Here is a 17,786-nt window from a genome sequence, read left to right as displayed (position 1 = left end):
AGTTGCCTGGAGTCGCCCAAAATGTGGCAAAATCACCTTAAGGGGTGTTGGGAGCAGTTAAGGAACACAACACTTTTTAAAGTAAAATAGTAGAGGGCGGCATCCCCCAGTCACCTCTGGTGGTCCAATGCAGACCCCCATCTGCCCTCATTGCCTGAGAATATCCTGCTTCTTGGAATGGAGTCAACATTGTGATTTTGGGGGAGCAATGGTTAGTCCTATTCCCTTTGGGATATTTGGGACTTGCCCCCAGTGGCTGAAAAAGAATAATGTATGCTACTTCTCATCAGCACTGTTGATAGTTGAGAGTTGGAGGGCATTTAAACAACCCACACATCTGGATCATGGAACTGAAGGTCCTGATATATCACAGTCAGGACTAAGCATTGACCTCCCAAATCTGGTGTCCATCTGTAATATGGGAATGACCACGCAGGAATGCAAGGGTCGAAATGTTTAATGCACTTCCCATGGCAAATCTAAAACTTAGCTGGATGTGTGTGCCGTGTTTCCCTCTCCTGATTTCAGGTATGAGAGCTTTGAGGATCCCACAGGCATGATTGACAAGTTCCACTATGGGACCCACTACTCCAACGCCGCAGGTGTCATGCACTACCTAATCCGCACAGAGCCCTTCACTACTCTACACATTCAGCTGCAAAGTGGAAGGTAAGCAGAAGAGACGCGGGTCTTGGCCCATACCAAGCTGTAACGTCATCACATGATTGACACTTTCTGGACAGTTTCATTTCACTGGCTAGGATTACTGGGAATTACACTCCCAAGAGCAAGAGGAGGGACAACACATTCCCAACCTTGCTTTCCAATCAGGGAATCTGGGATTGCATGCAATCTTGACTTCCTTTTTTTCCTTACCTTTTCCCTCTTCAGATTTTTCCCCCTGATTATTTTTATTTTTAAAGATAAGACAGGAAGGCACCTTTCTGCCAATTTTTCAGAAGACAGGCCACAGCACACTAAGTAACTTGCCCAAGGTCTTGCTGGAGTAGAGGTGGGGACGGTGCTTGGAAATAGTAATTTACCTCTCGCTCATGGCTTGGAAGTTGCCATCCATTGCATCTGGCCACATGGTAAAAATGATTGCCAGTGGTTGTTTGAGAGATAGGCTGCCTGCCAGGCAAGTCCCTCTTCTGTGCAGCAGGATACTACAGAAGCCTGTCTTGTTATGTATTTGGAGACCACACACACACACACACACACACACACACACACACACACACACACACTATATAATCTTATAAGTGTCAGTCACATACTCTGTGGTCTCCTGCAGCCTGGCATTAAAAACCTCAGTATCTCATGTCCTATATTATGCTGGCAGGTTTGACTGCTCTGACCGGCAGTTTCATTCTGTTCCGGCTGCCTGGCAAGCCCGCATGGAGAACCCTGTGGATGTAAAGGAGCTAATCCCAGAATTCTTCTATTTTACAGACTTCCTGGAAAATCAGAATGGTAAGTGGAAAAAACAAAACAAGATGGTTTCAGACCCGTTGGGCAGCTAGCTTACCTATGTTGGCCGGACAGATTCCAAGGATAGGGTTTTTTCCCTGCTTTGTAATTCCCTGGTGGCGCTGTGGTTAAATGCCTGTACTGCAGCCATTCACTCAAAACCACAAGGTTGCGAGTTCAAGACCAGCAAAAAGGGCCCAAGCTTGACTCAGGCTTGCATCCTTCCGAGGAGGGAGCTAAAATGAGTACCCAGACTGTTGGGGGCAAATTAGCTTACTTGCTGTTCACCGCTATGATCTTTGGAATAGTGGTATATGAATAAAACAAATTAATTAATTAATTAATTAAATTTAATTTTCAAATATGGAAGAACATAGCACATGATTTTAAAGGCATCCATAAAGTCAAGTACAAAGATAAGATCCTTTTTAATTGTTATGTTGTATTTTTGATTAAGGTGTGTTCCAAGTCCTAAAGAGGCAATGTGTCTTCATTGTAACCCATGGATTTAGCAGTTTGGGAATGTCACCATTCCATCTCTTAGAAAGCATCCCTCCAAAGATGGACATAGCTATTGGTGGAGAGGAAGAACTTTTCCTAATTATGAAGAAATAAGCACAATTGGCCAAAAATTGCCACTTGCTGGTTTTCCCTTTGCAGCTTTTAGTTTGGATGTTCCTTTTGCCATCTTGCCTTTGTTGCCTTTGTTGGGAAATGTAAATTGGGGGAATGGCTGTTAAGGTGCATAGGTCAGATGCAGTGAATAGTGTAGTAGGTTGCTTATGAGTGGTACAGAACACTGATTCTTTGGTTTTTAAGTCTAATAAAATCTGGAGTTACAATCTGTAAATGTTAGATCCCTGAAACAGAGAAAGTGATGGAAGAGGGAGGGAAGGAGCTAGAAGGTCTTCAGTGCCATATTGCCCTACTTCTCTTCCTTCTGCCCCCTTTGCAGGCTTTGATCTGGGCTCTCTTCAGATGTCGAATGAAAAAGTGGGGGATGTCATCCTTCCCCGATGGGCCAAGTCCCCAGAAGACTTTATCTACAAGCACAGAAAAGCCCTGGTAAGATGAGTGAAATTGCATAATGGACATAGGCATGACCAGCAGGGGAAATCTGGTACATCATTTGTTTTGCTGCTGTTATGTGCCTTAAAGTCAACATTGACCCTTATGGCAACCCTGTCCTGAGATTCTGTAGGCAAGGTTTGCCATTCTCTTCCTTGAAGGCTGAGAGAGTGGGACTTGACCTGGCTCAGGGGGTTTCTATGGCTCAGCAAAGATTTGAACCCTGGTCTGCCACAATCCTAGTCAAGCGCACACTCAAAACCACTAAACCAGTGGGAGATAATTACCATCTAATAATAATACTGCAGCCGTACTTAGCATTATTTCTTTTTAATGCTGACAGCTTTAAGAGCTAAGAGGAAATTATTCACAGTGGAATTGAGAATGACAGGGCACCCATTGTCTGCACTTAGGAAAGATCTTTCTTGTGAATAGAACTTGTAGATTTTCCACAGCCATTGTGGCCAATGATGGAAGGAATCCAGGATTTGTAGTCCAAAAACTAAATTTCCCAAAGCTTTTCTTTCTGTGACCGTAATAATGAGTGCAAGCAAATATTCAAGCAGGCCTTCCCTTCTTACCGTGAATGTTAGATTTTTGTTAAAAACCTTTCAGTTTTACAGAAAGAACTCCCTGAGGTTTTGGTAACAGGCAGCTTCACAAATAGGGCTACCAACTTGCATTAGGCTTTACAAATTTATCATGTGTTCCTGAAAGACTCAGAAGTCCTGCAGCCTCCATTTCAGCTTCTGGTAAATGTGCAGCCTCCTGGACAGGAATAATTGTACAAATGTGCCATGGTGATGTTATTTGAGGGAAGGAAAGCAGTCAAGTGAGCCTGATCTATGGTTATTGACATTGTGTCCATGGCAGGAGTCAGAGTATGTGTCTGCGCATCTCCATGAGTGGATTGACTTAATCTTCGGGTACAAGCAAAGAGGTCCTGCAGCCGTGGAAGCCCTGAACGTCTTCTATTATTGCACATATGAAGGTAAGCAGGGAACCTGAAAATCCAACCACTGGTGTTTCTGAATCTTTTTTAAACACTTGTGTGCTGGTCCTTGCTCTTGCTCTTCTCTTACTACATTACATTGCATGGATGGTCTAATAAATTCATTACATCAAATCATATCGCAATTAAGATGTTTTCCTTTTATAAACTCTTTTTCATAAGGACTGAACCTTATGCATCTCTTTACAGGCTTTCTAATAGTCAACACATATATAACTATTACCCTCTTAAACAGTATAATTCAGCCATATAGCCATCATCATCATCATCAGGTCAAACTGTCTCTAGTGTTTGTTAGGGCATTATACAGAGATTATTATTATTATTATTATTATTATTATTATTATTATTAACCTTTGTTTATAAAGCGCTGTAAATTTACACAGCGCTGTACATACAATCTTTTTACATGTGCAGAATTTGGTCCCTTGTATCATATCCATAATCATCTATCCATCAAAGAGTACTGTCTCATCTGCTGAGGAAGTAAATAGCTCTGAACAGGCATTCAGAAGTTAATACTGAGCACTGTTAAATTTTGTTGTAACTGTTGTAACCATAAGCATCTATAACAGGCATCTATTATACTCATAATTACATATATCTGTTTCATATATAGCCTAGATATTTATCTTATCAGTACTGTTTTTCAGCATGTTTGGGCAGGTTATCAGCCTTTGAGTCTGTCAGTTTACCAGGAACAGCCCAGTTGACCAGGACAATGGTTTTCATGGGAGGAGACATGCCCAAAGGCCATCTAACCTGCGGCTTTATCTTAGCTTCTTTTATTCTCTCTTATCAGAATATCAGTTGTGCAATCAAAATTAATTAAAAGAAAGGTGTTCACTGTTCCTTGCTTATGCCTATCCATTCAAAACAAAGATCTTTAGATGTCAAGATTCTCCATGTGCCGCTGGCGTCTTTGGATGCCTGCCCTCCTAATTACATCAGCCATCACAGCACCTGCTAGGAAGTCTTAGAGCAATGGATTCAAACTACAGGAAAAGAGATTCTTCTCATCAGCTGCTCCCAGGCTCTGGAACGACCTGCCGGACGAGATCTGCCATATTACCACCTTGGAAGCCTTTAAAAAGGCTATTAAGACGGACCTCTTCCAGCAGGCCTTCCCAGACTAGGTTAGATCCATTAGATCCATTAGACTTGCCTATCCCCTCTATTGATACCGACACCAAAATCGATAGATACCATCACCCCTGTTCCCCCCCTCCTCTGGAGGAAGATTAATTTCTTACGCTAATCTGCCCAACATTTTTAATGTATTCCTATTGTATAGTTTTAAATTTTTTGATGTTTAATCTTTTTTATAGGTTGATTACTGTTTTTATCATGGGGGAGGGTTGGGGTTTTGGGGTTTTTAAATTGTAATTTTGAATTGTTTGATGTTTTTTTAATACTGTTGGAATCCACTTTGATTCCTTGTGAAAAAGTGGAATACAAATACATGTTGGTATAATTCCACCAAAACAATAGGAAGAATCTCCAGCCTCGGAGTAAGGTGGAATCTCCTCCTTTGGAGGCTTTTAAGCAGAACCTGGATGGCCGTCTCTCAGGATTGCTTTGGTGGTGCCTTCCTGCATGGCAGAATGGGGTTAGATTGGATGGCCCTTGGGATCTTGTCCAACTTTTATGAAATTACTGGATGTCCTTTTATCTCTATTAAGAGCAAGTTGTATCTGCTAGAGGTTATTGCAGGTCACATATGCTCATATCTACAGTGTGGTTTATATCCAGTCATATCTTGTTGACATTTCAGTAAGTGTTTTCCTAGATGTAAGCTGAAGTCAAACTCTCACTGATAGATATGCACCTCCTGATACTGTAGGCACTTGGTATTTGATGGGGTTTGGATCCAGGAACGCTGTGGATACCAAAATCCATGAATGCTCAAGTCTCATTAAATGTAATGGTAAAGTAAAATAGTGCCCGTCATACAAAATGGCAAAATCAGGGTTTGCTTTATATATTTTAATATTTTCAAGCTGTGGATGGTGGAATCCATGGATGAAGAATGTGTAGATACAGAGGGCCAACTGTATATGTGACTTCCTGTATTATATCTTAAACACTTTCCATTCTGTACTGTCTCTTTGTGTGTATATAGTATATCCCCAGGCCTCAAAGATGGCAACCAATACATCTGGCCTGTAACAGAACCATCATAGGAATGAAGACTTCCCCAAAACAGGCAGACAGAGTATGAATCTCTGGATCACCAATATAATTGATGACAGGCTGTAGATCTAGAGAACAGTTTTGTGTTCTACTGTGCCCTTCCTCACCCTCCCATTCTTCCTCTTTTGTTCTAGGAGCAGTTGACTTGGATGCCATTGCTGATGAAACCCAACGGAAGGCTTTGGAAGGCATCATCAGCAACTTTGGGCAGACCCCATGCCAACTGCTGAAGGTACAAAGTGTTGGCATAACTGTCCATCCTTCTGTGCCTCATGTGGGGGTGCTTGCCACAAGGTGGTAATGGCAGTGCGTGGCATTCCCCTCCTAAAACTCTGGTCTCCTTTCATGCCTCCCTCACTTAGGAGCCTCACCCTGCCCGGCTTTCTGCTGAAAATGCCTCCAGGAGACTGTCTCGGCTTGACACCTTTTCGCCCAACATTTTTGAGAACCTCAGCCAGCTCAAATCTTTCTTTGTTGAAGTAAGTCCCCCTTCTTGCAGGGAGGAGGGAGAATTAAGTGAGAATACATATCATCCCCAGTCCAGGCACTGTGGATTTCTTTGAGAAGTATCTCTGGAGCTGCATGCAAACTTTTCTGTCAAGGGGGCAGAAGAATTGTTGTGAAAGGCTTGGCACAGGTTTTTCAAAGTCAGAGAGTAACACAGGACATCTCTTTCCTTTTTCTTGTTTAGGGTATCAGTGATGGAATCCCTCTGGTGCAAGCAGTAGTCCCGAAGAACCAAGCCCACTCCTTCATGACTCAGGGCTCCCCTGATGTGCTGGTAAGTCAAAATGGACCTTTCTCCCTCTGACTCCTTGCCCTGGCCTTTGTGATGGACACTTGTTGGCTAAGCCATAGGGAAGGGGAAAAGAGCAAGAATGGACCCTTAAACTCAGAAACCTATATTTTAGGTTCTGCTTCCATTCTTTCACACACACCCCTCTGCTGCAACTAATGTCTGCCTTTTCAGGTGCAATGGTGAACTATACAGTTGATACTCTGGGTCTTGAGCTCTTACAAGGGAGGGCATGTATGTTTTCCATGTCCCACCAATGAGGCCAGTACTATGGTGCCTTGGTTGTGGCGTTCCCTCCCCTTAGAGGCCTAAGCAGCACCAACATTGGTGTCATCCCAGCACCAATTGAAAACGTGGCTTTGGGCTCTCATTGATCTTATACAAGTCTGCTTATTTGTGTACCTTTAAACTGTTTCAGTTGGTCTTCCACTGTCTTGTTATAGCATGTCAAATTCCCATTATAAATTACCCAATTTAGTATGTTTTTAGTCTGTTTAAATTAGTTGCTCCTCCATTTTCACAGGGGATCAGTTCCAGACTCCCCGCAAAACCAGAAACTCACATATATTCAAGCCCCATTGGCTTGAAACGTGCTCCTGCTTGCAGCCCTGTGCATGTGCCACGGTCACGAGTGCCATTTTAGCCAATGGGGCTCACCCCTCCGTGAATAATCAAGACCAAGTCTGCAAAAATGGAGGGACAACTGTATTTCTTATTGTTTTAAATCAGTCGATTTTATGGTATGTTACTCTGAGATCTTTCACTATAGAGTGGGATGTGCATAATTCAGTAAACAAATAAATATACACTTGGCTCTTCAGATCGGCAAGCTTCAGAGCTGCAAATTGGATCATTTGCAGACCCTCATGCCCCATATTATTAAATGGAAGTGACGTGAACATGGACACGCTGAAGCATGCACATTCACATCACCGTCGTTTAATAGTATAAAGCACAGTTGTTCACATTTTTTCTCTCATCCAGGATGGGTCCCAGAACCAAACCCCCATAGATCCAAAGGGCCAACTGTAGAAGGGCCAACATTGGCATCATATTTTGCTTCCTCTTCTATCTTCCTTCCAGGTCACTGTAAGTGCCAGTGGGTTGCTGGGAACTCATGGGTGGCTACCCTACGACAAAAATATATCCAACTATTTCAGCTTCACCAAAGACTCCACTGTCTCCAATGCAAAGTAAGATGGCCTTCTCCTCTCCCTGTCCCCCATGCATGGTGGCTCATGGATCACCCCCCTTGCATTCTTATCTACTCTGAGCTTGTCTACACAAGTAAAATATTTATTTGAATTGAATAGACTGCAATCTGGCCACTTGTGATTTGGAGGAATTTGGGTCTTTCGCAGAGAGCAGGCAAAAAACTCCATAAACTCTGTTGAAAAAGTATTCACATTTTTTACCAGAGTATCTGTGAGGATGTGCATTATTGAATGTGTGGCTGTCTGTCTGCTTTGCATGGATTCACATGGCTGCACATTTTAGCTGAGGGAGGACGAATATACTGTATGTGAATTTTCACAGGAAAGCAAAGAAAGTTCAGTGTTGATGCAAATGTGCAAAAATCTGCAGCAATTCACACATTACACTTACATGTAGACCAACCCTTTGCCATAGCCCCCCTTGCATGCTACAAAGATTGCTTGCTTGCTTGCTTTTTCTTTCTTTCTTTCTTTCTTTCTTTCTTTCTTTCTTTCTTTATTTTCTTTCTCTCTCTGTGAGGCTCTTACGTATCCGGTTTGCTCATTTCTCTCCTATTAGGACCCATCGCTACCTGTATGGCCCCTTTGCACCTGGGGTGGAGGTCTCCTCAAAGACACTGGCTGTCTCTCATGATGGGAAGCTCCTCTTCAGTGGAGGCCATTGGGACAACAGCTTACGAGTGACCTCACTGAGCAAAGGGAAGGTTGTGGGGCACATCAACAGGCACATAGGTAGGAGCCAAAGGAGGCAAATGAAAGCCAGTAACCCCATGAGCACTGCAGGGGGCGGGAGGGCGGGGAGTACCTGGCTTTTGGAAATTAGGAAAATCAATTATTCAAGCTATGAAAAGAGCAGGAATGTTTTTATGAAAAACATTTCAGTCAACAGGAAGCTGACTCTCTGAGTTGGCAGATGATGTATTGAGTTTATAATTTTCAACTACCAGACCAATGTGTTATTCAGGACATACTGGCAGCTGCCTTGTAACAGATTTGTGCACTTCTATGCACTATTTGGGGATTGCTGTCCTTGTGTTGCTTTTGCCTAGCTGTTGGTGAGCCCTCTCTCTCCTCTTGCTGCAGACGTCATCACTTGCCTGGCCTTAGATCTGTGTGGAATCTACCTCATTTCCGGGTCACGAGACACCACCTGCATGGTTTGGCAGGTCCTACAGCAGGTGAGAGCAGAGGGGTTCACCACATCTTTTGTGCATGGGTTCTCTGTATGTCAAAGCTCAATAATAAAGTTACAGCATGCCTGTGCCATACGCGAGCTCGCCATACATGTACTTGAGGTTATGCAGACAGCGAGCCCTAATAAAGTGAATGGGTTGTACTCCTGTGGCGTGCGACATGGGGGATGCACCTCATTCAAATGAATGGAGCTTGATCATACTTGGAATTTGCCTTATGGAATGGATCCCCGTGTAAGGCGAGGGCATACTGTATATCTCTTTGTACTCCCCAACCAGCATTGTAAGATGGTTCTGAGATGCAGTTGTCCAAATAGTAACTCTTCTGAGCTTGAGCAATATTGTTGTTGTTGTTAACTGCCTTCATGTCAAACAGGCTTCAATCCCCTTTGCTCATTCCTCCTTTTGTGGTGGGTGTGTAGTTACTTCATTTTGCCTTGGCTGAGCCAAAAGCTGAACCCACATTCTCTAGTGTCCCATTTGCCTTCATGATCACACAGACTTACTCATCCTTTGACTCTGCCTAACTCTTGCCCTTGCTTGAAATGTGGTGCTGGAAAAGGATAGCATAGATACTATAAGACAGATCAATGAGTTCAAGAGCAAATCATTCCCAAACTGTCACTAGATGCCAGAATAACCAAACTGAGGCTGTCACACCCTAGACATATCACAAGATGATATGATTCACTGGTAAATGCTTGATAAAGTGGTAGGCAGTTGGAAAAGAAGAAGATTGCATTGTACTGGTGGAGTGATTGTTTCAGTCAAGGAAGGCACAGCCCTGAGTCTGCAAGACCTGAGCAGGGTAGGTTACGACTGGGGCTTTTGGAGGTCTCTCATTCATAGGTTTGCCATTAAGTTGAAGTTGACTTGGCAGCAAATAACAGCAACCAACCTCTTGCTCACTTTCTTGTGACCTTTCCATGGAAAGGATGGGTTCTGGGAGAGTTTTATAAGTAAAGGTGTCCTATCCCAGCAATCTGCTCCATGACCTTTCCCCTTTCTCCCCAGGGTGGCTTCTCTAGCGGCCTAGCACCCAAGCCCATCCAGGTTCTCTATGGCCATGATGACGAAGTCACGTGTGTCGCCATCAGCACAGAATTGGATATGGCCGTGTCGGGCTCAAAGGTAAATTGGCGCTGGATCCCTGTGGCTGCAGAGTTCAGATACATCTGTGCCGCAGTCCTCACTGGTCAGTCCTTGCCAGTTCCTTGGCCAGTGAGGAAGAACTAGAAAGTTTTAAAAATTCTTCCAGTATCTCAGCCCTTCCAAATATACACATAATTAGATTTTTCTGAGTCAGGGAAGCATGCTTCAGACTCCCCCAATTGTTGTTGTTGTTAGTGACAAAATTTAAAAACAGTATAGTTTAAAACACTACAGCTCTGCCTGGAGGATTCTGGGAGTTGTAGTCCACCATACGACTACAGTGTGGACTACAGGGCTGGGAACTGTGGCAGAGTGGTTTCAGCATTGGGCTGCAACTCTTGAAACCAGGGTTTGAATTCAACTGGCGCATCTTTGACAGTCCTTGCCTGGCCTCCAATTTTACTTATTTATGGTATTTTCCCTTCCTTCTCCATTCTGAATGTAAAGCAGCATTTAAATATGGTATCTTGTTTAACTTCCATCATCAGGTTTTTAAGCTCTATCTTGTTTTCTCCCTGTTCTGTGCTGTCTTTTGGACTTCAACTCTGGAAACTAGGGTTCGATCCCCTCTCAGCCATGGAAACCCACTGGGTGACCTTAGGCAAGTCACACTCTCTCAGCCTCAGAGAAGGGCACTGGCAAACCCTCTCTGAACAAAGAGAAAGGAACAAGAAACCCCTGTGATAGATGACCCTTTGGGTCACCATGAGTCAGAAATGACTTGAAGGCACACAAGACACAGAGGCCAACATATTCAAAGGACTGAGGAAGGAAGAATTCTTATAATTCTTCACCCTCAAGGTTGTCAGTTGTTTCACACATTTCCATTCTTTTCTGTGTGCCCATGCTTCTGAGTATACCTGTTTGATCAAAGCTTATTCTGGAAACTTTTCTCATCCTTCCTTCCTGCCCCATCCCCACCTTGCCTCCTCCAGGACGGTACCATCATAGTGCATACAATACGCCGGGGCCAGTTCATGAAGTCGCTCAAGCCCCACTGTGACAGCTCCCTGCCCATGACCATTGCCAACCTTGCTGTGGGGCATGAGGGGCAGATCATTGTCCAGACGACTGTGGAAGGAAGGGCCTGCCTGAAGGTAAGCAGTGCCAAGAGCTGATATCCACAGAGTGCCAGTCATCATGTCATGCCTTTTATTTTTTACTAAGCAGTCTTGCAAAGGGGTGATGCTTGGAAAGCTGCAGATGGTTTTACGCAGGATGGAGACTTTTCAGAAACTGAGCAAACACAGAAGTGCAAGAACTGCCTTATACCAAGCCAGACCTTTGGTCTGCCTAGCCCAATATTGCCAGCTCTGGCTGACTATGTTGGCTCTCCACGCTTTCAGGCAAATCACTTTCCTAGTGAGAAACCCTTGGTGTTTGCTGGTGACCTTCCATTCAAACAGTAATGAGTCCTAGACCTGCTTAGCTTCCAAAATCAATCCATTCTGGTTGTTTTCAAGGTTGCATATCTCCCTCTCAGGTTTTTGTGTAGACCAGTTGTGGGAGGGGTTTTTTTGGGTGGCGGGGATTGAAATTTTTCTAATTTGGCACATTTGATTTAACTATGACACTCAAACATCGTCAAACTTTTGTTTGGAAATGGTTTTATTGTAATATTTGGAATGATGTGAAGAGAAATAGGATACACTTCCCTTATATATTTTTAAAAAAGTTTACATTATATTACATTAACACTATTTTTGTAGAATTCATACCTAAAGAGAGATAGATGCACATGATATGTCTTGCATCTACAGAATAACTTTCTTTTGTGGAGGTACAAATGTAGTATCTTCAGCTTCATGCACTCACTCTCTGCACTGCTTATCAGTTCCATTTCTAGTTGAGAAGAAACAGATGCAGTGCATCTAGCTGAATATTCTGTTTCACTAAGGAGTCCATGGGCACAAGCAACACACTCCATTTTGTTTTGGGCTTGTGATTGATTGAGAAGCAGGAGATTTTGCAAAATAGAAACAAACTTAATAGTGCATTCATTTATTAGCCTGTTCCTCTGATCAGTAGGATTTGTCAATGCTTCTCTCCTTCAAAGAGCAACTGGAACTTCATAGCCTTTATTTAGTCCATATAACATGATTGAGTACAATGCAACAGCCCAGACAATTGTAAATAAATGCACACACACAAAGTGTGGAAATTTTTCCACCCCACGCCTCTAGTGGGGACACCACACTGGGCTCTCTGATTTTTAGTCATGTGCACAGACAGGATCTGATCCACTGGATTCGCTGCATGACAGGGGAGATGTGAGGGAGGAGGTTCCTGCCTCACCGTGTGTGCATTATGTTTGACAGCAGCAGACAACAGAGTGGTCCTTTCTTACTCATCTTACCCTGTACACCAGTGAAAGCCCTCTTGACTGGGACTTGCTTACAGCAGGGATGAACAAAGCAGGGTGTTCCAGAGATTGTTGGACTGCAACTGCTAGCATGCCTCATCATTGGGTATGCTGGCTAGGGCAGCTGGGAGCTGCAGTCCAGTGATGCCTCAAGGGTCGTGCTTTGCCCACCTGTGGCTTAGATGCACTTGAGAAGGTAGCATAAGGTTAAGCATCCAGGCCCAATTACCTTTGCGAGTGTGCTGAGCTAACCTACTCTTTCTTGCTTGTTCAAGGACAAGTTTGCCTTGCACCTTTACTCTGTCAATGGCAAGCACCTCTCTTCCGTTCCCCTGGATGAGCAGGTCACCTCCATGTGCGTCACCGAAGAGTTTGTAGTGCTGGGGACCATTCAATGTTCGTTGCAGATCCGGGACCTTCAGAGGTAATCCCTTTCCTCTGTTTTTAACTGGATGAGGAGTGGAGAATCCTGTTCAGTCTTAATGGGATCCCCACTCCTTATCCACCTGAATCAAATTTCAAGAAGTGCTTGGAGTCCATATTCCCGTGGTGGGTTGAGCATAAAGGGTGGTATCAAAAATACAAGCATCTTTTAGTTTAAAGCTGTTGCTTTGAGCACTCATATTGTTGTTATGCACGTTCAGGTTGACTCCAACTTACAATTGGATTCCTTCAGAGGAGGTTTGCCATTGCTTTCGGGCTGAGACAGTATGATTTGCTCAGGGCCATCCTGTGGGTTTCCATGACTTGGCAGCAGGTATTCAGATCCTGGTTTTCCAGCATCCTAATCCAACATTCAGATTACCATGCTAGATCTCAGTAATTAAACCTAAGTAATTAAACCTTTCAGAATGGGAACACACTTTGGATAAAAGTTGGGAACCCACCAGAGAATGGTATTACAAGGAAGCAGGTCTGACCATTTCAGGGACAGGCCAGTGGGCCAGGTTTGGTCCAGGGGGCCTCAGGTTTCGCATCCCTGCTTTATTACCTTTCAATGGACAGCTAAACCTACCCTCATAATGTAATGGGCAGTCTGTCCACATACCCTTTGGAAACAAATGCAAGACCCCTTAGGTTGCAGCCGCACTGAAGAAATAACCTAGTTTGACACTCCTTAACTGCCATGGCTCAATGCTGTGCAATTCTGAGATTTGTAGTTTGTTATGGCACAAGAGCTCTCTGACAGAGGTGGTTAAATGTCTCACAAAAATACAGTTCCTAGAATGCTATAGCATTGAACCATGGCAGTTAAAGTAGTGTCAAACTGGATTATTTCTGCAGTGAGGATGCATCCTTAGTCTTTGTGAATGCTTTGGAACTTAGGCCTTTCCACACACTTTCAGTCACAATGGGCTCTACCATCATTTTAGCACCCTTCCTTCCTTTAAAGTCAGCACTAAACATGCTCACTGAGGGCTTGCACAACAGTGGCCCTTGCTTCCATATGCTGCTTCCGATGAAATGAGCCACCTTGCATGCCATTTTGGGTCCTTATTGCTCTTCTCACTGATGTTGCTCTTGTCATTTCAGCCTTCAGGCAGCCGTTTCTCCTCTGGCCATGAAGGTCCCTATCCATAGTGTCTCTGTGACGAAGGAGAAGAGCCACATCTTGGTTGGCCTGGAGGATGGGAAGCTGATCGTGGTTGGAGCAGGGCAACCTTCTGAGGTGAGTGTGGGCCATCTTCTCTCTCTTTTTCATTCCCTGTCCTTAGCACTCCTGGCACCAAGATCCAGGAGGGTGAAATACAAGTGCATTAGAAACTCCTACACGTAAATGCCAGAATAGAAGGTCAAAGCTAGAGAGCAGCTCCAACAGGGCCATTGATGCCACTCCTCTGTCCTGTGTCTGGCATCTTGGCATTGTTATTGCTGTTGTTGTGTTTCTTCAAGTCATTTCTGATTTGTGGCAAGCATATCACGGTGCTTCCAGGATAGATTACATTCTTGCCTTTCATCAGGAGATGGCTCCTTTTTAAATAAGAGTTAAAGTACAGAACTTACATTGACTCATGGATGAGTAGATTCAGGTTTTTTTGGTCAGTTTTTTGACTAAAATTTCTAGACTTATTCGAAGAAAATCAACTTGTTCTTGCTTTTCTGCCAGACCAGAGCCATGGCCACTCATTTCCCTTGGCTTTCTCTTCCCTCCAGGTGAGGACAGGGCAGTTCCATAGGCGGCTGTGGCGTTCCACGCGGCGCATCTCCCAGGTGTCATCTGGCGAGACGGAATACAACCCAGCAGAGTCCAAATAACTGACTTGGGCCAGCTTCCATTCCTCCTGTTGCCTTGCAGCTCCGTCTGCCTTCGAGGACACACGGTCCGCCCAGATTTGCCTACTTGGGGAACGGCAAAGGGGGCATTCTCAACCCTGCTGGCAGCCTGACCCCATCGGATGATCTCTTCACACCATCCCTGGAATGCTGTGGTCCACAGACTTTCCGCATGGAAACTGCCTCAAGGACTCCTTTGCAAACCAGAGGTCTATGCACATGTAGAACTGGCCTTCTGAGTTTGCAGAATTGGGAGGGAATATTTCTAGAATCTGTCCAGCTTTTCCCCATTTCCCAATTTTATTACTGTTGTTGTTCTTGTTATTATTATTTTATTCCTGTGGAGCTTGAAGTGGCAAATGTTTGTATTAGTCGTCTTACACTGGAAGGTGAGAGAAGGGAGAGGGAGGGCTTTTTTGAGTGGATAACAGGGCAAGTAGATGAAACCTCCCCCTTCTATGTTTGGCAGGGGAGAAAAAAATATAATAGATGCACCAGCCCCGAGATGGTGTCCTGGTTTCCCTGTGGTGGCCTTAAGCGGAGTCTCTGTTGCACTACGTAGAAAACTTGCACCAAAATCCAAGGACTGTTGCTTTTGTTTGCCCAGGCAAGAGGTTAGTCATCCAGTCCTGAGAGAAAGCCTTAACGGCTGGCTGAAGTATGTCCCATTGGAGGAAGACTCTATGGGTTCTCAAGTTGGGATGCTTTCCTCCAACTGGGCAGCGAACTGGGCAGTGAACTCCCAACAAGGTGGCCAAACCTGCAAGCGTTGAGCCAAGGATGCTTGGTGAACATATGTGGGACATTTTCTCCGCATCCATAAAAATACACTGTCTTTGGAAAAAGTGAGAAGGGTGATGGTCTGGCTCACAGTCTGGGCCAATTTGTCTTGTTGACACCAAGAGAGCAGCTTGGCATTTGGAGGAGCCAAAGCATGCCCATGTCTCTACTCTGACTGTACCTCCAGAGAATCAGATGGATTATGGGCTCCACAGATGTCTTCAGCAGCAATAAACTCCTTACGCTCACCAGTCTCCTCAGCCTCATGCCCACACTCCCAAATGCCACACTCCATTGCACCTCTTTTTTAAAACATAAGAGAGCACTGCCCTCCATCCACCATCAGTAGCAATAGCAGAGACAGTTGACATGCTTTAAGAAAAAAAAATATTGGTGGAAGGTAGCTGAGATGTTCTGTCAAGACAGCTGACAAAGGATGTTTTACATGGTTTTTTTGTGACTTCGTTTTCCAGTGATATTTTTCCCTTTGAAGCACCTTTTGAACATCAGAACTGCAAGTTAAATTGTGAAAAGCTGTTTTAGAAGAGACACTGCAAGCATTTGGGGCTTTGGGTACCAGTTTGGACAGTTATTTTTACATTCTTCCCCATTTTTCGTACAATCCCGGTTGCACGAAAAACTGAAATGGCCTACCCTGGCTGCCGCTGCTGCTTCTCTATCTGTTCCTGGAAACCAGTGTCTGTTCCTGGTTTTGGGGTGGAGCAGACAATTCAACCCCATCTTCACTTGGTAGTCTAGAGTGAAGGTTGGTTCAACTCTGAAATCTGTAGTCTGGTTGGCTGTATCTATGTCAGGCATGTGTTTAAACCTAAATCAAAATTCCCATGGAGGCATTGCTTGAGAACTTTGTTTGAGTTTGCCAGTCAGGGGGGTATTTTACAACCATAAGGGTTTGGAAATAATATTGCCTGGACTTCTGCAGTGAGTCAGTACTGGAAGGAGTAGTTTCTAGTTTTTCATCACTCCTCTACATTTCCTTTTTGTCATTCTGGCCGTGTGATTCAGTTTCATTCCTGTGGCTGTTTGGTGTTGCCTCCGTATCTTCATCCTGCATTTGGATGGAGGATACTGAACCTGTGGGATGGGAAAGCACCTCTGTGTCCCACACACTTTTGGCCATCTCTCTAAATCAGGGTTGGGAACTGTCAGAGTTAAGGGGGTTGTATTAGCCCCCACAGGAGACCATGGAGGACGCTGCCACATCCCCAAGCAAAAAATATATTTTTTAATTAGTTGCCTCCAAATGTTCCTCAACATTTGGTCATGTTTTGGTCTAACTGTGCCATTTAGGAAGTAATTCCTGTTTTTTAAAATCCGTCTCCTGGACCTACAGTGATCCAAGGATGGGCCAATGATGGCATAGAAGACCCCCCTCCCCCACAAACCTTAGAGGGCATGGGGGAAATATTTTTGATCTGCATTTTATGCCCCTCCTTGGTTTAAAACATGTACAGACTGACTTCAGATCCTTCCTTTCTTGTGTGTGTCTGGCCACTTAACCAAACTGTTTTTTTTTAATCTGGAAAAGTGGGTCAGGGTGGTTTAAGATGCAGCTTGAACCCTGCATCTTATGCCTGGGTTCCATCTCTCTGGCCATGCTGATAGGATAGGATTGAATTACTAGAAGCTTAAAGGGAAAATCCATGTCCCTTGTCCATCTTCACCTAGCCTCCTCCTTGCATTATATCACAGTTTTGTCTTGCTGTGGAGAGTGTTTTGGCACCAAGGTTCTGGATTGAAGACTCTTTGCTGTGTGAGAAGATGCTCAAGTCGATCCTCCCATTTTTCTTCCTTGAGCTACTGTTGTTTCATTTTCAGTCATATTGATTCATATGCCCTGTGAACAGTTTTCTCTTGCCGTTGATTTGGTCCAGCAGCAATGAGAAGAGCTTCTATGGAGGCTTAGTTGTCTGTTGTTTATTTGCCAATAAGGTTGGGAAAATAAAATGTATGGTCAATCCTCCATCCTTCCCTTCCAGTCTTTCCCTTGAAGATGGCTCCAAGACCTTTTCAAATGACTGAAGGGTTGCTGGCTGCTCTGGGACACCACAGTTCCTCCCAGTAGGTTACCGAAATGAATGTGGGACCTTTGGAGGAAGACGCAGCGGCCGGTTGGCGTGAAGCATTGCACTGTGAATCCTGAAACTCAGCAGAGGAAGACGTGTTGCACTGGATTGTTGACCCCTGAAGATTTTTGCCTAGAGGATTTTGTCAAGTTCTCATCTTTTCCTTAGGACCCATCAACTCGCTT

General features: G+C 44.2%; 1 protein-coding gene across 3 annotated transcripts in view; it reads left to right on the top strand.

Annotated features, from left to right (window-relative positions):
* The window catches only part of LOC149310140 (neurobeachin-like protein 2), a 67,799-nt gene extending 50,301 nt beyond the window's left edge, over window positions 1–17,498 (top strand). For 2 of the 3 annotated variants that reach the window (XM_089533781.1, XM_089533782.1), the window contains 15 exons: window positions 529–669; window positions 1,343–1,473; window positions 2,426–2,535; window positions 3,412–3,529; window positions 5,878–5,975; window positions 6,106–6,222; window positions 6,435–6,524; window positions 7,623–7,732; window positions 8,313–8,485; window positions 8,837–8,931; window positions 9,961–10,077; window positions 11,034–11,195; window positions 12,736–12,884; window positions 13,994–14,129; window positions 14,615–17,498. In XM_089533781.1, the coding sequence (XP_089389907.1) occupies window positions 529–669; window positions 1,343–1,473; window positions 2,426–2,535; window positions 3,412–3,529; window positions 5,878–5,975; window positions 6,106–6,222; window positions 6,435–6,524; window positions 7,623–7,732; window positions 8,313–8,485; window positions 8,837–8,931; window positions 9,961–10,077; window positions 11,034–11,195; window positions 12,736–12,884; window positions 13,994–14,129; window positions 14,615–14,716 (1,849 nt within the window). In that variant the 3' untranslated portion in view covers window positions 14,717–17,498. Of the gene's footprint in view, window positions 1–528; window positions 670–1,342; window positions 1,474–2,425; window positions 2,536–3,411; window positions 3,530–5,877; window positions 5,976–6,105; window positions 6,223–6,434; window positions 6,525–7,622; window positions 7,733–8,312; window positions 8,486–8,836; window positions 8,932–9,960; window positions 10,078–11,033; window positions 11,196–12,735; window positions 12,885–13,993; window positions 14,130–14,614 lie in introns of those variants that run through there. The other variant, XM_089533780.1, reaches the window with a different exon arrangement.
* Window positions 17,499–17,786: the final 288 nt, after the last annotated feature.

This window comes from Sceloporus occidentalis, unplaced genomic scaffold (genome assembly GCF_023333645.1).
Source record: "Sceloporus occidentalis isolate IW3139 unplaced genomic scaffold, rSceOcc1.0.p SCAF_7, whole genome shotgun sequence".
In the NCBI taxonomy this organism is placed as follows: Eukaryota; Metazoa; Chordata; class Lepidosauria; order Squamata; family Phrynosomatidae; genus Sceloporus; species Sceloporus occidentalis.
Note: the sequence above shows the minus strand (reverse complement) of the source record. Positions and strands in the feature narration are given on the sequence as shown.